At 52.8% G+C, this 25415-nt stretch overlaps 1 protein-coding gene across 5 annotated transcripts; it reads left to right on the top strand.

The window, feature by feature from the left end:
- The first annotated feature begins 1932 nt into the window (after positions 1 to 1932).
- SEPTIN3 (septin 3) lies at positions 1933 to 23670 on the top strand. 5 transcript variants are annotated; one of them, XM_064590547.1, is made up of 11 exons: positions 1933 to 3263; positions 9608 to 9799; positions 12714 to 12842; positions 13253 to 13334; positions 14307 to 14444; positions 15825 to 15942; positions 16766 to 16861; positions 18458 to 18557; positions 19775 to 19826; positions 20121 to 20214; positions 22330 to 23670. In XM_064590547.1, exons 1-11 carry the CDS (start codon positions 1943 to 1945, stop codon positions 22393 to 22395), a joined length of 2388 nt encoding a protein of 795 aa, XP_064446617.1. In that variant the 5' UTR covers positions 1933 to 1942; the 3' UTR covers positions 22396 to 23670. The 5 variants fall into 5 exon arrangements, with proteins under 5 accessions (XP_064446617.1, XP_064446620.1, XP_064446619.1 ...); XM_064590550.1 differs by lacking the exon at positions 9608 to 9799; XM_064590549.1 differs by lacking the exon at positions 12714 to 12842.
- Positions 23671 to 25415: the final 1745 nt, after the last annotated feature.

Raw genomic sequence — 25415 nt, 5'->3', positions numbered from 1 at the left:
GCACACCGAGGGTGGATGTTTGTGGGTAGGTGCCAGGGTAAACCTGCATTCGCCCAGGTATCGTGGTTGTGAATAAGGCCAGGAGAGTAGGGCTGTAGGGACGTGCTAAGTGGGGGGTGATGGAGGCTGGCACAGTCTTGGGTACAAACATGTGGCTGGAGAGGGGCTGGGGTGTCACTGTGAAGACCCCTTGCTCCAGACCTTAGGGACCTGGCTTTAGGGTCAGAACCCTTCCTACCAGCCCTGGCCTGCCCAGCCTGGGGTGTTGAAAGCAACACGAACGACTTCGGCCCAGCGCATAAATCATATGGAGCCCAGAGTGTGCACCAGCTGGCCTTCTGGGGGCCTTGGAGCCTACCTTGGGGGATGGCCCATCCTCACACACTACCAGCCAGAGCCCTTGACCCCCGCCTCTCCCCACCTGCAGGTGGTCTGTTGCTTCTACCGCTGTGCTGAGCAGCCTTCTCCAGCTCCAGCCCCAGCCACGGAGTTTCAGCGGTGTCCCTGCCCCTGTCCTTGCCTCCACTTCTGTTTCCCACTGATCACACGGCACGGGAGTGACTGTTCCCACCAGCAGATCTGAGCAGCTCATCTTCCAGGGTTGAGCATCGCTGTGGCCAGGCCTGGGCCTGATCACTGCACCTGTGGCCTTCTACGGGAACTGCCCCAGCCTCTAGTCCAGCCATCCTCCTCTGAGGCCAACCCCACGTCCGGCTTAGCCGTACCTGCTTCGCCGGCTGGCACCACTGGAGATGGCAGGGTCCCCAGGGGCAGGGACTGTGGCTTGTTCATCGCGAGCCCTTGACCCTCACTTCCCGAGCCTTCCCTTCACCTCGGCCCCTTCAGGTCCAGCTAATTCTGGCTCCAGCAGCAGGCCAGCCCAGGGCTCTTTCCTGGTTCTGGGCAGGAGCCCCAGAGGCAGACGTTGTTTCCAAGCCAAACTGGTCATCCCTTGGCCTCCCACCTGGATGCCTGAACCCCTATTTGGGCTGCTGTGGGTGGGAACCCAGAGCCCTCTGGCACCTTCTGGAAAAGACAGAGGCAGACAGGCTTCCAATAACCACTGCCCTCCTGCAGGGGTCCTTGAACAAGGCCCCTTCAGACCTGGCAGTGCTTTTTTTTTTTCCTAAGTAAGTCTCATGCCTAATGGGGGGCTCGAACTTGAAACTCCAAGATCAAGAGTTGCATGTTCTACCGACTGAGCCAGCCAGGCACCCCTGACCTCTAAGCATTTGTGTTTTTGATAACTAGGATAAAACTCAAGCCATTGAGGATCCCACAATTTTACATCTTGATATATTACAAGTTTTCTTTTTTTTAAAAAAGATTTTATTTATTTATTTGAGAGAGAGAGAATGAGAGACAGATAGCAAGAGAGGGAAGAGGGTCAGAGGGAGAAGCAGACCCCCCGCTGAGCAGGGAGCCCGATGTGGGACCCAATCCTGAGACTCCAGGATCATGACCTGAGCCAAAGGCAGTTGCTTAACCAACTGAGCCACCCAGGCGCCCAATTACAAGTTTTCTTATAAATATATTTCTTGCAATATATTTCTGTTTTCTTACTGTTAAAAAAAGTATATTTAGAAATTAAGCTTTATATATATGTATATTTAGCAATTTTTTTCCATTTCAATTATAAAGTGAACAATTTTTAAAACTATTTTGTACCTTACTGACTGCATAACATTAAAATGATAAATCATGCTTTAATGAACAACTACTCTATAACATTTCAGAGGAGTTAAATATTTTGCATTTTAAAATGCTGTCTTGGTTTATAAGACCCTGGCAAACACTGACAACTAAAAATTAATTTGCTACTTGGCAAAGAGGTTTTCATGCTCTTTATTAACTAGGAATCAAAGAAATGCAAGCTGAGCACCTCACCCCCGCTTGGCCCCTTCTCTCTGTTGATTGCCTCAGGGGAAGACGGAAGACCTGGATGGACCACAACTTTGAGAGGCAGCAGCATGGCGCCCCCAGCCCTGGAGCCTCCCTTTCCCACAGCTACCTGCTGGGGCACCCTGCCCGCCCCTCGAAGCTCCCTGGAGGGGTGTCTCCCCTCGTCCCTGTCCTCAGGAAAACCATCCGTCTGGATGCCTTTCCTCAAAGCCATATCCCACAGGCTTCCAGCAGATCAGGCCCTGGAGCCAGGGCCCGGAGCGTGCCCCCACAGGAGACCGTGCCCCGGAAGCTCAGCTCCATCTCCTTAACGCTCCGTCAGAACAGCCAGGCATGGCCCCTGGGTCCCCTACCCTCTCACTGGGAAGAGCTGTCCGCCCCGGGCAAGGAGGCTGCCACCCAAGGAGGAGGTAGGCTGCCCAGCCCAGGCTCACGATCTGTGACTCCAGTATCAGGGAGCAGAGTCCACTCTGAGGGCCCAGGGACCCCAGGTCTGTCCAAACCCAGCAGGATGCCCATAGTGGAGAAGCCTCTGGTGAGTTCCTACCTGGCCCTACCGTTTCAATCCCGGTTAGCCCAGAAATCACCAGGCCCTGCAGGGCCAGGCTCGGTAGGTCAGAAGCATCCTGTCCCAGGGACTGCCCATGTGACTACCAGAGCTTCTCCAGGAAGAGGCAAGCCCCGGTCCAGGGGTATCCCGAGACCCCGGCTGCATCTCCAAAGGGCCACCTCTACCATGGGTCCTGTGACAGCCATGGATTTGGCTCCTCTGGACACAGCCAGGCTAGGCACAGCCAGACGTTCAACCACAATGGTCACCAACAGACCTAACTTGACTGCCCATCCGGCCACACCAAGCACATCCAGACTGGATACAGGCATAGAGTTGCCTGCTCTAGGTACCAAGCTGGACACGGCCATGGACTTTGCTACAGCAGGCCCAAGCAAGCTGGGCATGGTCATGGATTTGGCACCCCCAGAGCCAGACAAGCCAGACAAAGCCATAGCTAGAGCAGGCCCAGCCAAGTCAGGTCCGACCACAGAGGTTACAGCCGTGGATTTGGTGGTACCAGACCCAGTCAAGCTGGGCACATCCAGGACAGACACAGCCAGGGCTTTGGCTAGAGCAAATACAGCCAAGCTGGACAGAACTACGGATTCTGTGGCTTTGGACACAAGCAAGCTGGGCATAGCCATGGGGGAGATCACACTGGACAGAGTCATTAACCTGACTATATCAGCCACCTACCCACTGTTGCCAAGCGAAAGCACAGCCCCAGCGTGGGACCATGCTCTTACAGATGCTGCCACAGACTGGCCCGCAGGGCCCCTCACGCTGGACCGAGCCAGAGAAACCAAAGGTAAATGCAAAGAGCCTGGCTGGGGATGTACTGGGCTGCCGTGGGGGGCCATGGTGTATTGGCCTGGAGATGAATAGGTTGGGCAAGGGAGGTGGGACTGTAAGGTCAGAGGTGAATGTGCTGAGGGAAAAGGGAATAAAATCGAGGGGCAGAGCACAGGGGATGTACCCTGAGTTGGATCCCAACCTGCCAGTCAGAGGTGAGGTTGAGGGAAGCCACCAGAAGGAGAGTTTCCAGGGGTGACTTGTAGATGAGCAATTATGCCGAGTCCTTCCTTTAGCATCTTCCGTGGTTGGTTCTTTGGTCCCTGAAGAGCTGGAGTAATCAGGTGATCTACAGGTGGGTCCAGCTTTAAAAGCAAACCACCTGCATGAAAATACAGACCAGCACGTCAGTAAGTGGTGATTTGTCCAACAGCCATCACTATGGTGCTCCTCTAGATATGCGTAGTGACCTCACCTGAGACCTTCTAAATGATGCACATTCAGCCTTTGGGGAGGATATCTGTTGCTTGAAAGGTGCCCCACCTGACCTGCTCTTCCTTAGTTCCCCACCCCCGGCCCTTTAGTCCTGAAAGGTAAGTTGGAGACTTGTATGTATAGAAGTCCTATATAGAACTATAAATAACTCAACATAAGGACTAGAAGTTCATTCGGTCTCAGAGAAACCTGGGTTTCTTCCTTTTCCTCATCTTTCACTCTCTTTCATCCCAACCAGTCTATTTCCACTCTGTTGATCTATCCCCTCAGCACTTGGCTGGCTGTGCCCTCCTCTTCGACCCTCTGCCCTTGCCATGCCACAACAGTCCCCAGCCTCCCTCCCCCACCCCCACTCCCGGGATGGGGGCTCTCTGTCCTCCACACTGAGCTGCCACAGGACTCACATATGTGATGGTGGCACTTTCTGCTAACAGTCATTGGTGACTCACCACTGGCTTCCCTCAAAGTCCAGCTCCTTAGCCCAGCTTTCAAGACTTTGATCTTCTCCAGCCTCTAGCTCTATATTTCCACCTGGAATTTTCTCTGCTGCTGCTGCATCAGGAGCTGTGAGTTGTCCACCAGCACCATGCAGCTCTCCCCTCTGGGTCTGCTCACCTCTGCTGCCCCTGTCCACAGAGTGTCCTTCCCCTCTTCCCTCCCACCACCATTTGCCTTTCCGTCTTGGCCCTCAGCTTCCCCATGAACTCTTCCAAAATCTCTCTCTACACAGGATGCCCACCCCCCAGCACTCGAGTACCCTATGCATACCCCAGCCCCCTACATTAGGACAGTCCAGTTGTCTCCCCCACAAGGCCTAGAATGGTCATCCCCACCCCTGTGCCCCCAGGGCCTGGCAATGCACTGTCCGTTAATGTTGACTGAACGCATGAACGTTTTTTTCTGACGGGTAAATTGAGGCTCAGGAAAGTTCCTGATCAGCTCAAGGTCAGAGGGCTCATCCTCCAGAAGCCAGGCCTGGAACCGGGGCCCCTGACTCAGGGCTCCGCAGGCACCCGCGCCCGGGCAGAAGCGCGCTGAGCCCGCGCAACATCCCCACCACCGCGTGACTCGCGCGCGCACCGCAGCTCGCTGCTGCCAACGGCCCCCGGCGCCCCCCGTCCCGCCCCGCCCCGGCTTGAAGGGTAAGAGGCGGGGAGCGGGATGGGGGGGCGGCCAGGGATCGAGACTGCGATGCGGGCACCTCCCCCCGGCCCGGCATCCCGAGCTGCAGGCACAGCGCCCCCGCGCGCCTCCCGGGCCGCCTGCAGCCGGGACCCGGTACCCGCTCCCGCGTGCGGGTGGGCGGAGAGCGGGTGCGGGCGCGGGCGCCGTGGGAGGGGGAGGGGCCCTCGGCGGGGCCGGCAGGCGCGCGGGTCACGTGGTGCGGGTGGCAGCGGCGGCGGCGGCGGCGGCATCTGTGCGCGCGGGCAGGGCGCAGGCCAACCGAAGCGAGGTCCCGGGCGGGCGCGGCGGCGCGGGGCGCAGGGGCGGCGCGGCCGGGCCGCGGGCCGGGCGGGTGGGCGGAGAGCGCGGAGGGGCGAGGCCCGGCTGCAGGGGCCGCTCTGCCCAGAAGGAGCCCGCGCCCCGCTCAGCCTTGCAGCCCCACGCCCTGAGCATCTCCCCGGAGGAATAGAGACAAAGGAGGATTCATGTCCAAAGGTAGGGCGGCTGGCCGGGCCACCGGCGCCCGCTGGGAGGAGGCTGCGGCCCCGAAAAGCCCGGCTGGAGGTGCTACCAGAGGGAGGGTTGCGGCGCCGAGGAGCCCACGCGCGGTGACATATGCACGGACACACGCACACACCCCAAGATATACGTGCCGGGAGAAATGCACACACGGGATCGCGGGGAGTCCCAGAGGCCCACGGACATACAAGCAGGGACCTAGATGCGCGCAGGAAGCCCCACGCTAGAGCACACCAAGACACGCACACACATGCACACCACGCACAGGTATCAGGGCCACCTACAGCCAGACCTGTGCGCTGACACATAGGCCCCTTCCCCCCCACACAGGCGCACACTGAGACAGGCACCAGCTGGTGGTCTCCAAGGGAACTCATTGGCCTCCAGAGGACTGGGATGGGGGAAGGGGGTGTCCCAGGGCCCTTTGCAACTGTGAGTGGGAAAGGACCGAGATGTCTTCTGTGATTCGTTTTCTGAGAGCGGGGCTGGAGCTGCGGTGGTCTGGAATTGCCTCTGCGGGTGGGGGCGGAGTCTTGAAGGCTGCTAGGGCTGGGAGCAGGGGAAGATCTCCAGCGCTGGAAGGGAGGCAGAGACCCCTCCCACCCCTACCCCTCACTGAGCCAAGGAGGCAGGTGCTATTCTGGAAATATCCCCTCCCCCTGCTGCCACCTTTCCAACAGAGGGGTGGGGTCCCTGGGCCAGACAAAGACAAAGCCATTCATTTGCCTGTGTAAAAGAAAGCACTGGGGTCCTTGCTTGGCACAGGGAGGGGGATGCTGTTTCTGTGGGGGACTCAGCCAGAGCTGAGTCAGGTGGACAATGCCTCTCCCTAGAGCATTGATGGGGCAGGTGGCCCCTGGCAGGGGGTGCGGCTGACAGATCCCCCTCCGCTCTAGAGAGAGCTGGGAGCTTAGGAAGACCCCAGAGGACCATCTAGGCAGGATGGCACTTGAACTATATCCTGCTGTGACCTTCATCCTTAGCTCTTCCCACCCTTAGGGAACCCCCATCCAATCCCTGTTGCGGGGAGGGAGAGGGTCTCTCTTAACAGAGTCTGCTCCCTTCACTGTGGCCTACACGGGAGCCATTTGCTGGCTGGGGGTCAGCTGCTCTGCAAAGGGAGCAGCCCGTGAGGGAGAAGAAAGGTGATGGTTCTAAAGTGACATCTGCCTCCGTGCGAGGCGTCCGTCCGTCCATCCATCCATCCATCCATCCATTCATTGACATCTGCCCCCCTGCGAGGCGTCTGTCCATCTACCATCCATCCATCCATTGCTGAGTGCCTGTGTTATGCTAGGTACAATGGGGCACAGAGATCAATGAGACATGGCCCCTTCCCTGAAGAAGGATGGGCATATGTTCAGTGCCAGGTAATTTATGTCCATGCTTTTGTATAACCTTCACAGCAACCCAGCAACGTAGGTACTTACGTGCCCATTTTCCTGAGGAGAAAACTGAGGCTCACTGGGGTCATCCAGCTGGGAGTTAAGCCTGGGCCAGCTGCCCGTCTGGGGTTGGCATGATAGGAATAGGGATGCTGTCTGGGCAAGGGATGGAGCTACGGAATTGCACTCCAGAGCAGCATCGTCCTGTGCCCTGGAAATTTTTATGTACTTGTCAGTCACCCTCACCACACAGTGGACCTTGGGGGCGAGGACCTTGTTTGGGGTCCAAAAGTATCTTTGGCATCAAGTCTAGCGGGTTGGCTGGAGTAGGCTCCCGAGATATGGCAGCACATGAAATGTCCTGGAAGGAATGGAGCAAAGAAATGAACGTGATGCGAACAGGGTACTAAGAAGAGGGGCACTCATATCAGGTAGGAAAGCAGAGGCTTTTCTAGAGGTAGGCCTTGAGCTGAATGGTGAAGGAGGAGTAGGGGTCAGCCGGGGGCTGGAGTGGGCAAGGGTCGTCCAGCAGAGGTCATGACGTAGTGACCCGCCGCACGTTTGCAGCGCTCATGGCTGACGGGTGGTTGCTGTTAGCGTGTGGCTGGCATGTAACTGGCATAGAGTTGGGACAGCTGACTTGGCAGCCGGTGCTCCACACAGTATGTGCATGGGTGCGAGGAGGTGCTTGCTGGTCCTAGAAGTTGCCTGGGAATCTGGTGGGCAGCCCCCTTCTTGCAAGCAACATCTGTCTTTTGGGAACGCTCTTTGAGGATGCTGTCGTCGACGGGCTAGAGCTGAGCAGGCCATAGTGAGGGCACACCCTTTATAAGGATACTAACAAAATCTCCCGAAAATAAATACAAGACTCACTTTCCGAGTCTGTAAAATAGTATATGACACCCCGCCCCCCACCCCTCCGTGGATCTATCTCACAACACGGTTTGTGAGAACAAGCAGGCTTGGCTGTGAGCCATGAGGGAAGTGGCCTGGGCCAGCAGGGGCAGCAGCTGGGCAGGGAAAATGGGGCATGGTCCCCGGTGCAGGTGTGCTGAGTGGGGCCCGGGAGCCACGTGCAGAGAGTGGAGGAGCAGGCCAGGCTGTGAGTGAGAGTCAGCTGCTGCAGGGCCCCCTAGCCAATCTTGGGGCCGCCTGGAGCCGCCTGGCTGGCAACAGCTTCCTGGGAAGCAGGAGGGAGCCACGTCAGGCCCGAGGCTTCGTCCGATTTGGCTGTGCCTGGGAGTGACAAGGAAAGAACAGTTTCCCATCGGGAGAGAGAGTCTTGCCAGGACTGGTGGCAGGACCAGGTGGTAGCGGTACAAGAACAGACTCCTGGCTGAGTCTGGGGGTGGGGGAGGGAGACGCTCCTGTCCCCTCCCCCTCTTGCCCATCTGCTGCTCCATCAATTCTCCCTGGGAGCCTGAGACTCTGCAGGAACCACAGGATTCCAGAATGGCAAAGCTGGAAGGGGTCCTCGAGAGAGCGTTGAGTCCAATAACTCCGCTGTGTAATTAGCATCGCTTGCACACGCCCCACTTCATTTGCCCTCTGGACAAGCTGGTGAACTTGAAAGGGGCGTGGGGGCAAGAGGGTCTGGAAGTGTGAGGGGTATGCCGGGTGCTTCTAGGCATCATAGCTCATGTGATGCTTACCACAGCCTTAATCGTGCCCCTAGCCAGTTTACAGATGAGGAAGTAGGCTCACAGGGGTGAGCCCAAGTCCCCACATCTGACAAGTAGCAGGGCCAGGCTCCTTCCACTTCACCACACACACACCCATTTTATGGATGGGAAAATGGAGTTGCTCTATACTGAAACCTGCCCCAGGGGACATTGGCCCCATGAGGAAATGCACAGATTTCCTTTGTGTGTGAACATGCCTGTGATCTTCCAGACCTAGTAGGGAAGGGCTCTGTCCTCAGCCTCCCCTTTCTTTTGCCACCCCCCATCCCAAGAACACACTATGTCATCTTAGGCAAGTGGCTGCCCCAACGTGACTGCTTCTCATCCCCTCCCCACTGGTCTGGTCAAAAGGAGAGACTTATTCCTCCCACAGATTTAAAACTATGGCTAGGATGGTGTCTGGGGCTCCTCAAGGCATAGACACCCCTACTTTGCAGTGGTGCTCATGGAAAAGACGGGACACTGAGGCTGGGCGCAGGAGTGATGCTCCTGCAGTGTGAGGGGGTAGCTCTATTTGCTTCTAAAAAACAAAGCAACTGAGGTCAGTGACAGACAGTCAATAGATGTTAAGTCCAGTATCCTAAAAGGTCTTAGCCCTTTCTTTGAGAAGGCAGGACTCAGGTCAGAATAACCCCAGACATCTCCTAGACCAGTGGTTCTCCATAGGGTTATGCTGCCCCCAGGGCACTGTCTAGAGATATTTTTGGTTGTCACAACGAGAGGTCAGGGGGGCCACTGAACATCCTACAGTGCACAGGAGACCCCCCCTCCAATAATTATCCAGACCCAAATCTCAACAGGGCCAAGGTGGAGAAGTCCCAGGATTAGACACACAGACGTGCTTTGGAGGAGTGAGTGTGCCAGAAAGCACCCCAGCAGCTGGAGAGGCTGGGCACTGATCCCGATCTGGCATCTGACTTGCTCTGTGTCTTGGGGAAGTCCTTCCCCCACAGGCCTCAGTCTCTCCATCTGTGAAATGAGGGACCCATACTGGATGACAGCTGAGGTCCCTTCTAGTCCCAACTCTATGTGATTCTGTATCAAGAGAATAGTACTGTGGCTTCCACGTGACTTCTGTTTTCCTCCAGCCCACCTCTCCCACCTTGGCTTTGCAGGGCTCCCAGAGGCCAGGACGGACGCAGCCATGTCAGAGCTGGTGCCTGAGCCCAGGCCTAAGCCGGCAGTGCCCATGAAACCCGTCAGCATCAACTCAAACCTGCTGGGCTACATTGGCATTGACACCATCATTGAGCAGATGCGCAAGAAGACCATGAAGACTGGTTTCGACTTCAACATCATGGTGGTCGGTAGGGAAGGCCATGGGGTCACTGGAGACCATGCTAGTGGGCAGAACTGAGGATCCTGTTTCTTTCCCTAGGATGGGCCTCAGCCCTGGCTTCCCTAGGATGAGCTCTTTCCAGGAGGAAAGATTTCACTATGTTGATCACAAAAGCCTGATTCTCTTCTCTCCTGAAGACTAGCTAATGCAGGGGTGGGAACTCTGGGTGGATGGTCAACCTGGCCCCAACACCAGTGGGGTGGACACAGGCAGCCTCTTAGCCCTGCTCAGCCAGTTTTTAGGTGTGTGGCGTGGGGAAATCATCTGTGTCTTTCTCCACTGGTATCAGATGGAGGGTGGTCTTCTTTCTGATCTTCTGTAGTGCTTGAAAGCTTAAAGAGAATTTGCAGGACATTGATTGGTCACTAACTAGTGTTGCCAGGTCACAGCATGTAAAAGCAGGAAGGGACCTTTGCCTGATATTAGTGAGATATTCACTCAGGTGCTGAAACAGGGACCTGGGCATCTTCTTTCTTTCTCCCTTATCCCCCAATTCAGTCAACCATCAAGACCTGTCAGTTTTCCCTTATAAATCTCTCTGAAGTCTGCCCACTTCTTTCCATCTCCACTGTGACCACTCTCAGCTAAGCTAGGGCTCCCACCTGGATTGCCACAGCCCCCTGACTTAGTGCTACTCAAAGATTAGGAGCTGACTGGAGTTTAGATCATCTAGAAAGTCTTGCTGTAAAAAAAAATCAGCTGAACTAAATAGTGTGTTTAGTGTTATGGTCAACTTATTTTCCGGTACAAATTTCTTATCTCAAGAATGAGTAGCAAATTGTTCAAGGACCATGGCCCCAGGCCACACTCTGAGTGGCATTGACCCTCCCAGTCCTCTGTCTTCTTTCTGTTTCAAACCATTATTCACCAGTGACTGAATAATTTTCCCAACCTGCAGAATTCATCAGGTCACCCACCCTACTTAAAACCCTTCAATAGATTTAAGGGCTTAAATTCCTAGCCTGGCCTGGTGCTCTCTCTCCACTCACCTCTTACCACTAACCACATAGCATTCTACTCCTCAGTGGTAAGTTCTCCTGGACTCGCTGTGCTCTTTTCAGCCTCTGAGACTTTGACTCTGCCATTCCCTCTGTCTAGAACCCCATTCCAGCTTCTCAGGGGTCTTTCAGAGTTTCTCCGCAGGTTTCAGCTTAGTTGTTGCTTCTTCCTAGAAGTCCTCCTTGATTCCAGAGAGACTGGATTACATTCCCTTCAGTTTGCTGCCGTAATACCCTGTGGTTCCCTCTTTCACGGCGATTATGGCAACATATCGTAACCGCCTGCTTGTGTTTTGGTCTTCCTCACACTAAATGGCCTCTCGAGGGTAAAGGTGATGTCTTGTTTGCCTCTCTACCTCCAATTCCAGGACAGCACTTGGCATTCAAGGGTACTTAGTGAGCAAATGACCTCAGAAAATATCCAGACCAGGAACAGCAAGTAGAAGCTGTGCAGGCTTCTTCTCTCCCCAGCAGCACCACCGGGAGAGACATAGCCGGTCAGTCATGGCTCGCATTCGGGACTGAGTCCACGGGTAGCCTTTTTAACATATTGGCCTAGGTGGCTACTACTGATTGATCATTTGGAATGAGACAGGCACCTTATCTGCTATTCCTGGTCTCCTCCAGTTCCCTCCCTTGCCATCAGTTGTCAGTAAAAAAACTAGAGGAGCAAACACGGCTAGTCCCAGGTGTTCAGGGAGACAGCACTGTTGGGTCTGGAGCCTTAGGCCCTCATCCTCCCACTAATATACCACAGGAATGTTCTAGACCAGAACTTCTGACTTTACTGTGCATGTGATTCATCTGGGAGTCCTGTCAAAGTGCAGATTCTGAATCATAGGGCTGAGGCAGGGCCTGGGATCCTGCATTTCCTACAAGGGTCCAGGTGACACTGATGCCATTGAGCAGCTGTAGGGCCTGCTTGTGCGATCCTCGTGCATGTACAAGTTTGAGAAGCACGGCTCGGACCGGTGGTTTTCAAGTGCCTTTTAGTTGCAGAACTCCTCCTTGGAATGAAATCTTCTGTAGATGCTGTAGACCTGTGTAAAACAGGTCAAAATGGGGTGCTCGGCTGGCTCAGTAAAGCATGTGACTCTTGATCTCTGGGTCCTAAGTTCAAGTCCCACGTTTGGAGTGGAGCCTACTTAAAAAAAAATACAATACAATACAAAAAAAGAAAAAGACGGGTCAAAAGGGAGCACTCGTGAGGGAAGTGGAGGTAAGAGACTGGCCCTGTCCGCTCAGCTGCCCCCTCCTCTCTCAGTGCCCTCTCGGGCATTTATCTGCATGAGGTACTCACTGTAGCAATAGAATAGAGTGGATACAGAACCAGGGGGTTCCTTGGGTTCAAGGCCCCGGTCTTGCATTTATTAGTTATGTGACCTTGCACACACTTTATGTGAGGTGGGGGTCAATCTCTACACTTGAGCTAGGGGTAAAGAGAGCTCTGCTATGGGATTCCCAGGGCTCTGGGATTCAAAGGCAATTTTGGCTAGCAGATGTGAAAATCTCGGATGCACTGAGGCAGTATCAGAGGGCCAAGTAGTTCTGTCATTCCGTTTAGTATTACTAAAGACTAAAAGTTGAAGTCCAGCAGGCACAAAACAAAAAATTGCTACACTAGACAAAGGCAGAGGTTGTCCCCTCTCCCAACAGGCCTGGGGCTCCAGGAAGGAGAGAATGTGGAATCCAACTCTCTGGTAGCAGGGAACCATTCCCACCTGCTTGTTCTCCCACTCAGTCCTCTGCCCCCCACCCACCATGAGTGGTAAAGTGGCCTGGATCAAGGCTCTAGAATTCTGTAATCTCGTGGGAGAGATGGCAGGCTCAGGAGGTGGACACGGGTCTTCCCCACCGTGTCATCCTCCTCCTGTCTTGCGGCAGGTCAGAGCGGACTGGGCAAGTCAACGCTGGTCAACACGCTCTTCAAATCCCAGGTGAGCCGCAAGGCCTCCAGCTGGAACCGGGAAGAAAAGATTCCCAAGACGGTGGAGATCAAAGCTATTGGGCACGGTGAGGACCAGGCAGGGACTCCAGTGGCCACTGTTCAGAAGGCTCTCTGCCAGAGAGGGAGAGACGGGCCTACTGGGGGAATGAGACAAATGAAAAGCAATCTCAAGACAGAAGAGAACGGAGTAGAGCCAACTCTTTGGTCTAGAAAAGACAGGGGGGATTAGAAACGGGGCTTGAGCTGGATGGGAGAGCACGGGTGGGATTCAGGCAGCAAGAAGCAGGGAAGGCATGCTAGGTGAAGGGAACAGCATGAACCGAGCTGCTGAGGTGGGAAGACCCTGAACTTGACTTTTCCAGTAATTGGTCCCGAGGAAGGAAGGAGCCTGGGTCTCCCTGGCTGGTAGGCAGCAGGGTAGCCGGCATCAGCCCAATAAGTGACTTCCCTGGTGCCTTTTCTGTTCACCCCCCAGTGATAGAGGAAGGCGGGGTCAAAATGAAGCTGACCGTCATCGACACCCCGGGCTTTGGAGACCAGATCAACAATGAAAACTGGTATATGTCTGCCTGTGAGATTTCTGCCCTGAAGATGCTGAACACGGTGCAGATTCATTCATATTGAGAACCAGCTGTGCCCTTCATGCTGAGGGGCTAAGTGGGAAGGCGTGCTTAAGGATGGGCGTCAGGGGCTTTGTAAGGAGGCGAGGGACGAGGCTCAGGAGGGGGCCAGTGCAGAGGGAATTTTGGCTGTGGGATTGCCTGGAGGTGGCAGCAGGGCAGGGCAGACAGAACAAGGGGAGCTGTGGCACAAATCTGGGCTGACGGGAAGGCTGTGGCCAAGCTTGGCCTGTGGGCAGTGTCATAACCCTGCATGAAGAGAGGACGGAGGGGAATTTCCACGAGGAGAGCACCTCTGGGAATTCACAGAGCAACGCGGCCATCAGCATCCTGCCAAGGATGTAGATGGAAAGTTCCAGGCAGGGATTTGCTCCCACATAGGGACGGAGACCGTGGTCCTCTGTGAGGGAGCTGGGGTCTGCCGCACATAGGCAGGGCCGCCAAACCACACAATTTAGAACAATCTTAGAAAAGTGACTGGTTGTCCTCTCTTCTGGTCATAGGCATGCTCCTTAAAGGAGAAAGGTAGCAATAGCATTGACAATAGTGATGATAATGAGTTGTTGCCATGTTGAATACTTTCTACATGCTGTTGCTATGTTAAGTACCGTACATCTGTTCTTTGTAATCCTTAATCCCTCCAGGAACCCATTGGTACTCAGAGAGGGGCAGAGACTTCCTCAGAGCCTCCTAGCTAATGAGGAATGGAGGTGGGGAAAGCATGTGCTGCTTTCTGGGGTGGGGTGGGGTGCTGCAATTCCTCTGGCCCATTCCGAGGACTAGGTCCCCGTGGGAGTTTCGGTCTCGCTTAACAAGGAAAGCCATCCATGAGGGCCTGAGGGAGAATGGTCCACAGGCCTTTCTTTCTGGGACATCCATCTGCTTTCTTCCCGTCCCCCCGCCCCCCAGCTGGGAGCCCATTGAGAAGTACATCAATGAACAGTATGAGAAGTTCCTGAAGGAGGAGGTCAACATCGCCAGGAAGAAACGCATCCCCGACACTCGTGTCCACTGTTGTCTCTACTTCATCTCCCCCACGGGACACTCGTACGTACCAGTCCCTCCCCCACGGCTGCGCCTGGCTCTGGTTTGTGTCACCTGTGCCCATTCTGTCGTGGATAACCAGTGCCCCCGGATGGGCCCCAGTGTCGTCAGGGCCCTGTGATCCCCCGCACTTTCTCCAAGACAGTCTGACTCTCTTACCAGGAGAGGAAAGCTGACCAAGCCCAGTCCCCAAGCTGCCCACTGGTGTTCTAGCACAATTGTGCCAGCAGAGAGGAGTCCGTGTGTGGGCGCAGAGGGCTCCTCGTCTATTCAGGAGATACCTGCTTTGCACAAAGCTGGGGTGGGGCGGTGGACAGCAACAAGAGTGAAACGGGGAAGGGCAGGGCTACTGGATCAGGTGGGTGTTTTGGGGGGGTAGGGGACCCAGCTGTAGGTATTTGATGGGTGGGCAGCCCAGCGTGTCTAGAGATGAAGGCTGGCGACCAGCAGGTGTGCAGGGAAGTCGGTTGTGAGTGGCTGATGGGGTCGCGTGACAGGGAGTGCCAGCGTGGGATGGAGAGATCTAGGTGAGCAAGCAGGCGACCTTCCATAACTTATTACTACACCTAACTGCTGGGCCAGAGTTCAGTTCTTGAGCGGATGGCATGAGCAAGGTGGGCCCCCAATTTTGGAGGAACCAGGTACTCAGCAGGTGTTCAACGGTGGGGTCTAGGAACTCAGTAAAAAGGTTAGCTTTATTCCTCCCTAGAATGTGGACCCAAGGTCAGAGCAAGCCAGCAGATAGTCTGACTTAGTAAGTGGCCCAGACTGGGAATTAGAGCCAGATGGGAGCCCCAGAGCCTAGAGGGAGCGGGGCCCTCAGATGGGGAGGGCCTGGGCCCCCAGCTGGGCCTCTGCAGGACCAAGTGTGGGCTGGGAGAAGGCCCATCAAAAGGTGCTGTTCTGGGGCACACGACTCTCCATTGGGGTGGTGGGGGGGTCATGAGTTCAAGCCCCATGTTGGTCAAGGAGATTACTTAAAAAAAAGTGCTACCCCATACGGAGAATAAGATACACGAGTAACCATGACACAAGGACTTAAAGGGACATAAAGCCTGAGACAACAGTCCACGGCTATTCCCAGGAGAAAAAGAGCCCCACGTCAGGAACGCTGTCCTGAAGGAGCAGTTTGAGCAGGGCTGCGGGAGGGGCAGGATTTGAAGAGAAGGGGAGACGGCGGTCCGAGTGGGGGCAGAGAGTCGCAGCCTGTTCCACAGGCGGTAAGACTCTGGGAGCGCATCAGGAAGGAGACGGAGCAGCCCCTTGGCTTCAGCCAGGTTCCCCATCCAGTCCTCCCGTCCCAAGGGTGGCCCTGGCGTGGCGGCCAGGGCGGACCAGGGGAGAGCAAGGTGGTTCTGACACCCTGCCTTCTCTGGGTCCCAGCTTGCGACCTCTCGATCTGGAGTTCATGAAGCACCTCAGCAAAGTTGTGAACATCATCCCCGTCATTGCTAAGGCTGACACCATGACCCTGGAGGAGAAGTCTGAATTCAAGCAAAGGGTGAGAAGACCTCTCTTCCTTTTCCTGTCCCCACCCTTCCTTCCCCTCCTCTGGTGCAAGCTGTGTCCTATCCTTGATTATTATATCCCCCCTTTCCCACCCAGCTCCCACTTAACCATTGAAGAGGTTGGGCTGGTCGTGTCTGCCAACCAATGGTGAAGGGAAGTTAACAACCTCAGGCTGCCTCCTTCCCATCCTCCAAATTTACTGGTGAAGACCACTGAATACATAAATCACCCTGGGCATGAGAAAACACTCCTCAATGTTAGATTGCTTGAGGGGCTAGACTAATTAATCACCTGCCCTCCAGTCTTTATTAGTGTCTTTTCTAAGCTCCCCCCCTGTGCTGGATGCACCGGAATAGAAGTGGGGGCCTGCAAGGGAGGTATAAAGACATTTGCTGCCTTTGAGAAACTTACAATCAGGTAGACCACTAGGGAGTTCCTGGATGGCTTCCTGGAGGAGGTGAGACTTAAGTCGAGCTTTGAGAGAGGGCAGACCTGGAATATGACACATGGCAGCATGAGCACATACTCAGTAGTTCTGCTTGTCTAAATCCTAAGCTTCTGGATCCTGAGATGAGCAAGCTGCACCCCCAGACTATTCCTCATCTCAGGCTGGGCTGTGGCAGCTGTGTGACTGGGGCTCCCATTTATTAGGATCTTCCTGCTGCTCAGGGCCTCAGAGTTCAGAGATGACCGGATTATCAAAGGCTGCATTCATCCCTCTGATTTCAGCACACACACATGCTCACACCCGTGTACAACGCCCCCCCTCCATTATCCTGACACTTGGCTACCTTGCTTCTCTTCCTCGCCCCTAGGTTCGAAAGGAGCTCGAAGTGAATGGCATTGAGTTCTACCCCCAGAAGGAATTTGATGAGGATTTGGAGGACAAGACGGAGAATGACAAAATCCGGGTGGGTGCCTGGGGCTCTGTTCAGCACACTAATGCCCTCCTCAGCACGAGTGGGATGTGGATCGTGTACCCCTTCCGTTTTGCTACCTGCTTTTCCCCTTTCATACTGTCTGCCCCACCTTGCCTGACCCAGACCAGAAGTGACATGGAGAGGTAGGGCCCTGGCCAGGACCGTGAACCCTGCATCCAGGAAGCCAAGGTTCGCGTCCATCCGCAGACTACCCCAAAAGCCTCTTCTTCCCCCACAGGGCCTGGAAAAACCAGGGTGTGGCTGATGGAAGGGCCTGGGCAGGAAGAGCATCAGGCTGGGGTCCAAGATGTCTATGCTCTAGTCAGAGCTCTGCCTCAGTTTCCCCTCTATAAAGTGCAGAAGTCAGGTTAGGTGAGTGGCTTATAGGCTTTTTTTCCCCCCAGAGGAACCCTTTAAAAAAATTAAATGTCAAACAGGACTCTTGTATATAAAACATGAAAACGGAGCTGCTCTGGCTCAGGGACATGGGCCCAGAGCACCGTCTTCTCAGCCGTCCGTGGGCGTCTCCCAGGGATCTTAAGGCTTCATGTGATTTCTACGATTGCTCTCAGTTCCAAACTTCGACAATTCTGGGATTTTACATCAGAATCCTGAGTTTCAGTCTGGGCTTTTCTACTCACCACTATGACCTGGGACAAGCCATTAACTTGCTTTGGTCTTGAATCACCTCCTCTGTTGAGGGTGGATCATCTATCAGAAGCCCTTTATCTAATGTAGTTGAGACAGGTCAGTTAATGGAAAACGTCCACTGAAGTGAAGAAATCGTTAAAAAAAAATGATGTATACAAATCTTAAATGTTTTTAAAGCATTATTTCACTAAATTATTAAGTTAAAATAAAACACATCCATCACATTCACTAAGCATTCTTTTCATATAAAGACAAGGCCTCTTCTTTAAGGATAAGTCTGGTCTTAGGGCAAGAGCAACTCACCTTTCCCAAGTCTTTCAGAAACACCCAACTTGACTTTCAGAGAAACCATTCTCCACGGTCATACATCCTTGGCTTAAATAATAGTTTCTCCAATAGCAAGTACACATCAGGCAAATAGATTTGGGAACAAAGAGCTGGCTCTTGGCGAATATACAACCCAAGGGTGGGGGGTGGAGCAGAGGAGCCTATGAACCTCAGAAGGTGACCTATGGGGTCTGAGAGGTCAGTGGACGTGGGTCTCTGCCAGTAGGTTTGATGGGAGGTAGTGTAAAGCATCCGTCACTTGGCTGTCACATGGGTAGGTATACCTGAAGAGCTCTATCCTAGCTAGCTCAGAGTTGTTCCAAACCAAACTGATGTGTTAAAGTGCTCTAAAAAGTACAAAGCTTTCTCCTGTTGAAGGAAAGCCGACCTACTGAGGTTAACCAGCCAGGCAGGGGTGCGACCAGGGCTGGACCCAGGACTTCAGACTCCCTTTTAAGAGACAAAAGCCTTGCCCTTGCCATCAGTGGGATCACTGAATGAGCAGCAGAAGTATGTAGTTCAAGGCCAGGGGCCCAGGACTGTTGGGAGTCCTGTCCATGGAGGCCTGGATGGTAGGAGGCTGACATGCATGTGTGTGTGGTTTGTTAGCAGGAGAGCATGCCTTTCGCTGTAGTGGGAAGCGACAAGGAGTACCAAGTGAATGGCAAGCGAGTCCTCGGCAGAAAAACTCCCTGGGGGATCATTGAAGGTAATTCAGCGCATCTTCTTGAAGAACTGGCCGCTGCTGGTGAATTATGCTTACTTATTCAGCATCTAGAGTTCAGGGCACTATCCTGGCATGTCAGATACAAAATGAAAGCCAGCCAGACCCTGCTGTAAGGAGCTTACAGTCTAATTGAGAAGATGAGTCTCAGAGACAGGGAGCGCTGAAAGAGCGATTTAGCACCTGACCGGGAGGCCCTGACTTGTGCGTCAAAGGAGTGGAGAACGTGGAGAGACTAAAAAGCACTGGAAAAACCGGAGAAAGGTTTTTACATGAAAGGGGACGTGATCTGACAAACTGCTGGAGGGTGGTTCGGATGTGGCTGTTTTCGTCTTGTTGGGAATGGATGTGACCTCGAGAAGGTCAATACCGGTTCTGAAAGGTTTCAAAGAATTGCTTCCGTGATCTCGTTCAAATATGATAACCCTCTACGGGGAGCAGGGGAGGCGTGCCTGTACTCAGAACATTAGCCCCCGAGGGCCACGAGCTTCAGGCAGGTGAAGGGTCTTGCCCAAGATCACACAACTTGTTGGTGGTTGAAACTGGGATTTCAGGGCCGAAGTTCAATTCTACAACTGAATTTATTTCAGTTCCCAAACCAAGTTCATCCCATTGGATCATATTGTCTCTCATTCGCCGATGACCCTATGTTGCGATTTCTTTTTTTAGTGGCATTTTCTCATCCACCTTGAATTGGAATCATTTATGAGGATGTCTGTCCTGTCCATTAGATTGTGGGACTAGAGCATTCATGTCTTAATCACCTTCTGCTCCCACAACGCTTAGCACGTGGTTTGCAGATAGTAGGTATTCAATCTGTATTGAATTAGATTCATTGTGTAGTGCGTGACCTTTTCTAAGATGGCTTGATAGTTACATTCTGTGTGTGTTACTGTTTTCCAATCAGATTATAAACTCCTCTACGATAGGAATTGTGTCTTAGGCCTTGGGCCAGTTTTTAGACCACCTGTGTATTAATTTTCTTTCCTATAAAATGAGAAATCTAGTAGTCCTGATTAGCTGCTATTTCACAGAGTCTAGAATAGTATTATGCCATTGTTCCCGTGCCCAGAAATGCCCAGAGGAGCAAACCTCTGGAGGGCTTACAAGAAGTAAGCCTTGGTGACCAGAACAGAAGTGCACCTGCTGGGTGTTGCTACATTAGTGAAATGACCACCTGTTTTGTTTTGTTTCGTTCACAGTGGAAAACCTCAACCACTGTGAGTTTGCCTTGCTTCGAGACTTTGTCATCAGGTGAGATGCACCCCTTCCCTCAGAGGACAGGTTAGTTTATTTGGGGTCAGGAGGCCATCCATTCAGATCTACTTCCTCCATCTCCAGGTCTCTCTGACAAAGCTCTCTGCCCCCCATTCCAGGTCCCATCATGAAGCAGAAGGGGCCGAAGAAGTATTATTACTGGCTCTCTGGCCTGGGTCCCAGTCATTGGGCCCAGGCCGCGGGAGTGATGCGTTGACCTCAGATGTGGGTCCGTCTCTTCCTCCCCACCCCTAATCACACCCCTCTCTCTCCTCACCCTTTGTCCTTCAGGACCCACCTCCAGGACCTCAAGGAAGTGACACACAACATCCACTACGAGACCTACAGGGCCAAGCGGCTCAATGACAATGGAGGCCTCCCTCCGGTGAGCGTGGACACAGAGGAAAGCCACGACAGTAACCCCTGACGGCCCTTTCTCTGTATCATCACACATCCCCACTTTTCCACACACATCCCAAAACCACCACCAACCACCTTCTTGCTTTCTACTCTGTCCCACAGGCCTGTCTGGTGTTTGTGGAGTTTGTCTACAGTGTGTGCATGTGTGTGTGTATGTGTGTGTGTATGAGAGGGAGAGAGAGTGTGCGTGCATGTGCGTGTGCGTATGTGTGTGTACCTGTGCAGGGGTGAGGTATTTTCACTGCCGTCCCTGGAAGGTCCCTTGTAAGTTTGGTTCCTCCATGGCTGTCCATTATCTGTCTCCTTTCCTTGTGTCCCAGAACAAAGCCGTGTGCCTCACTCAAGAGGTCTTAGGGGAGGTTTCACTTAAAAATGATGGGGAGCAGGTGAGCCACAGGTAACTCTTATCTCTGAACTGCCCACAAATGGGGACTGCAGAGACTCTGAGGACAGCTTTGGAGCTGGACCTGGTGGGGAGGGGGTGGTGGGGCTTGGCTGTCTAGGGTAAGGCCAGGACTTCCTAGGAGAGGGAAGGTCAAGGGAGAGCAGAGTAGGCTGGAGCTGGGCTCCTGCAGAAACAGTTCGTGCCCAGAAGTGGAGAAGAGAGCTCCACCCTTCAGCATGTGTTGTCTCCACTGTCCGAAATCCACCACCTGTCACCGTCCGTCCTGGTTGCTGACTGCTGCTTTCCACACGCACCTTGCCTCACTCCCCTCTGCTCCCACCTTCTCCCCCTTCCCTCATTCCTTCATCCTGCCCCTCTCTGACTTCTTCCACTTGCTTGGAGTCTAATCTACCTTAGCTACATTTCCATATTTAGGATTTATGCCCAGTCTACTTCCAAAAAGGACTTCAGGCCACCTTAAAATAAAATCACAGCCAAAGCACGTGACAGTACACACTGGGATTACGGGATTACGAGAGAAATCAGACCCACAGAGATGAGGAGAAAAGAAAGTTTCCGCAGCGCATGGTGGACCCGTGTGGGCCCAGGCAGAGGAGGAAACACGATGAGTTACTCAGTTCCCAGTAGCTGGTTCGAGAAGCACATGCGCTGGTCCAGTGAGACAGCCTTTCTTTGGGCGCTGAGTTCTAGAAGAATTAAATCTAAAGATGTATTAAGAGCAATACACAACCTTTGCCTTTCTCAGTGGTTTGGCTTCAGAGGCGAATCGTAGACACCACCTCACTTTTCTCCATCACGATTCTTCCTCCTGAACAAGCTGTCTTCTCTACTGCTCGCTTCTCATTCATGCTTGACCCTCTCTGGACTTCTGTTCTCTCTCACTGTGCATGTCTGTCTGTCTGTCTCTGCTTTTCCCCGATTCCCACCTCCTGACTCCTGTGGATGTTGCTAATGATACCCATAATCATACAGTCAGCCTTTTCTTGCCATCCCCTTCAGCCCTGTATTTATTAATGCATAGATTTTACAAACAAGTTACTCTTTCTCCTTCAGTCTATAAGGTGGCTGAAACTTGGGGCTGGGGGAAAGAGTTTAGCCTTAGGTAAGGGAAAACACCAACTAGCTACCATTTACAATGACCTCATACAACCTCCTGTTCCATCTCCTGGTCCAGCCCTCGGTGTTTTACTGGTCCACGACAAATCCCAGCATTTCTAGTCTCTTATCACTCAGGTGCTAGGAAAACACATAGACTTCAGACCAAGACTCGGTGGGCCAGGGAAAGAGGTGGGTGACCCCAAAACCTATGGTCTCCGTCTTTCTTGGAGGCTCTTTACCAATCCAATACACATCCTCCTTCCCCCACAAAGTTATTGCAGGGTAAGCACCTGTCGGGATAGAACAGCATCAGGGTTAAAGCCCAGAGGTTGCTACATTTCCACAGGAGGGGGATCCCTGGTGTATACAGTGGGCAGTCATGTGTGCAAACATGGGACTGGCCACTAGGACTGGCAGGGGAGGTCTAGTGGGGGCGGTGGGCGTTGGAGAGGTGGAGTAGAGGATGATGCTTGGCACCCCTACACCTTGATGTCAGCCTCCCCGGAGAAGCTGTTTTATGTGTCTGCTGCCAGCCGCTGGTCTCCACACCCTCAACCGTTCTCACCCCCCCTGCAGGGAGAAGGCCTCCTGGGCACTGTCCTTCCACCTGTGCCAGCCACCCCCTGCCCCACTGCTGAATGAAGGCCATTTCAAGCGCTGCTTCTCCCTCCATTCCTCCCAGCTGTTATTGCTGCAGGGCTATGCCCTTTTTAGAGCTGTCCTTGCCCAGCCCACCACCACCACAGCCCCTCTCATCTCTCAGCAGATCGGAGGGCCCAGCTATCTCTTTAGGACAGTTGCTTCCTCCCTGTATCCAAACCACCCCCCTCCTCCCAGTGGAATGGGGTTCTCGCCAGCACGGCCCTCGTCCATCGTCTGTGTCAGCCGGTCCCAGCCCATCCGCAGGGGGAAAGAACTCATCAAGAGCTCCTTCTGCCCTTGCAAATCCATACCAGCTACTTGTAACCATCTCCAAGGGGAAATGGCATTGCTCCCTGTCCATTCATCTGCATGAGCTACTCTTGGCTTCCTTCAAGGGTCAAGAAAGCAACTTTTCTGCTTGTCAGATTTGTTGAGGTCAGCCGTGTGAGCCCCAGTGTGGGACAAGGGTGTCTCCTTCATTGCTTAAAGCTTATTTCTAATGATGGGTCACTACAGATGTGGGGGAGCCAGGCCTAGGGTCACTTTAAAAAAAATAGCCATTTGTGGCTGGCCCCAGAGTTCAGCTTCATGCCCTCCCCACCCTGTAACGCAGCTGCTTAGAAAGAGTGGTTTTCCTGAAGAGACATTTCTGGAATTGACTTCCTTACCCTCAAACTTAAAAAAAGAACTAAACACAGACACAAAACTCCAGAAACCCATGGGATGTGAACTCTAGGAAGAAAAAAAAGCACCCTTCTGTCCACTTAGCAATAAGAGGGATCTCTTCCCACCTACTCTGACTACTCCTGCCCCGACCTCCACCCTGCTACTGTGAGTAATGAATTAGCCTGGCCACAGTTGGTCACTGTAGGCTAGTGGAAAATACCCAGTGGAGGGCAAAGCCCCCCATCAGATGCATGAATGTTTGCGAATGTTGGCTGCCACTGCCCCACATATTGTGTCTGTATGGGATTCCCCGCCTCCCCCGCCCCACTCCCCCCTTCCCCCACTGTCTCCACCTGGACACTATTTTCTCAAAGGCTGGTGACTTGTGGGCCATTCATCTACAACTAAGTCCTGATGGAGCAAGAGGCCCAAGCCTAGGGGATGCAAGAACGACCCGTTTCTTAAATGTTACCAGTCCCAGCCAACTTTTGGGTGACATTATGGTTAAATTTCCCAATTGAAAACAAGCCAACACACTCAAACTGGTTGTGTAAATGTTGCTAGACTTTATGTGTTGTACAACTAAACATTGCTGTTTGAACAAGAACTGTCTGGCCTGTGTCTGATTTGTGCTCCTCACTCCTTGGCCAAATCGGCCATTACATCGCAGGTGGAGGGTGAGACAGGGATCGTCTTGGTAAGAAGCAGCCACAAAAACTATAGATGGAAAACATTTCATGAGATCAGTTTGTCTTCATTTGGCTTGAGGTTGGACTTCAGTCATTATTCTACGGAGTTTTGTATTCAGAAGGAGTGATGGAGCTATCATGCTAGACCTTGAGAGATGCTGTGCTCTGTATAGTCTGTCTCCCTCAATGAACACAAGGTTTATTTTCATTTAACTAATTTCCTAGCTTTCCCCTCCTTCCTCCAGAAGGCATAAAACCCAATTCTATGAAAGGAGTGGACCCATCTTGCTTAGAGACCTGCCTACTGTACAGTGAATACTTTAAGAGTTAAAAATTTACATCTAAAGCCCTAACTTGTGTCTTGTCTTTTTCAAACTTAAACCAAACTTCCTCTCTTTGAGGTTCCTAATTTCTTCTGTAGACAGCAAATAACATGGCTTTGTCTCTATCTTTCTGAATTTGAATGTGATGACCATATGCAATTATGTTTGGGGCCTCAATATTCTGTAGGGTGAATGCAAGGAATAGAAGAGTGGTGGGGAGTCATTCAGGTAAAATGATGCGGACCAGGAGCAGAGCGGCAATGCCACACCGAGATGGAGAGATATGGGAAGATTTGAGTGATAGAGTAGTTCTGCAAACTTAAAATATTACAGCTAAGAGAAAACAGTTCTTTTAGTCCAATTCTTTCATACAGATATGGAAACAAGTCTAGAGAGCATAGTTGTCTTGCCCAAAGTTGCACACTTAGTTACCAGTGCTAGAGGAGGACTCTATCTCAATGCTTGTTCTACAGTTTCACACAATTCCTATTGTATTTAATTTGTTCCAATGGTCTTGTGTTAAAAAAAAAAAACATCTGGGGCGCCTGGGTGGCTCAGTCGTTAAGCATCTGCCTTTGGCTCGGGTCATGATCCCAGGGTCCTGGGATCGAGCCCCGCATCGGGCTCCCTGCTCCACAGGAAGCTTGCTTCTCTCTCTCCCACTCCCTCTGCTTGTGTTCCCTCTCTCAGTGTGTCTCTCTGTGTCAAATAAATAAATAAAATCTTAAAAAAAAAAAATCACCTTCGGGCTGACTGAGTCCATAGAGCATGCGACTCTTGATCCCCAGGTCATGAGTTCAAGCCCTATGTTGGTTGTAGAGATTACTTAAAAACAAAAACATAAAACAGCTTACAACTGATGACATATCTTTATTTGGCACCTTTTTTTCCCTTAGTGGTACATTTAAAAATGATGCCTCTTAAACTTGATGAAATACGGTAATCCAGAAGCCGTTACCATCCCTTTGCTTGAAGACCTTCAGCGCTGTTTTGTGAATTCTAAAGGAAATAAGAATATGGACAACATTTTAGTCTTCAAGCGATTCCAATATAATGTATCCCACCGGTTCCTCACAATCACCGTTTGGGGGAGGCAGGGCAGGTATGATGGTTGACACACTCTCGATCTTGGAGCGGGCACAGATCCTCCTGACACAGCTCTCGCACCCTTCCCTGAATGCTCGCTCACAAGAAACCGGCTCAGATTCCAGGCTTTTCTGGTGGGGAGAAGTTCTGCTCGCCCTAGGAGAAGAGAGAAATCCTGGACCCTTTCTCCAAAGGGCATTAGCCTCCTGCCCCGGCCACGGGGGACGCAGGAAAATCCTGCTTCTAAGTCCATTCC

Source organism: Mirounga angustirostris, unplaced genomic scaffold, assembly GCF_029215605.1.
Source record: "Mirounga angustirostris isolate CCGP_5_RB_7025 unplaced genomic scaffold, mMirAng1.0.hap1 SCAF_5, whole genome shotgun sequence".
Taxonomy (NCBI): Eukaryota; Metazoa; Chordata; class Mammalia; order Carnivora; family Phocidae; genus Mirounga; species Mirounga angustirostris.
This window is presented reverse-complemented; position numbering and strand designations above follow the sequence as displayed.

Bases quoted from the DNA above. Each gene is read 5' to 3' on its own strand.
- SEPTIN3 (XM_064590547.1), top strand. From the start codon at position 1,943: ATGGACCACAACTTTGAGAGGCAGCAGCATGGCGCCCCCAGCCCTGGA. The intron at 19,827-20,120 runs GTGAGATGCACC...TTTGTCCTTCAG, and splicing joins CTTCGAGACTTTGTCATCAG to GACCCACCTCCAGGACCTCA. The intron at 20,215-22,329 runs GTGAGCGTGGAC...CCCCCCCTGCAG, and splicing joins ACAATGGAGGCCTCCCTCCG to GGAGAAGGCCTCCTGGGCAC.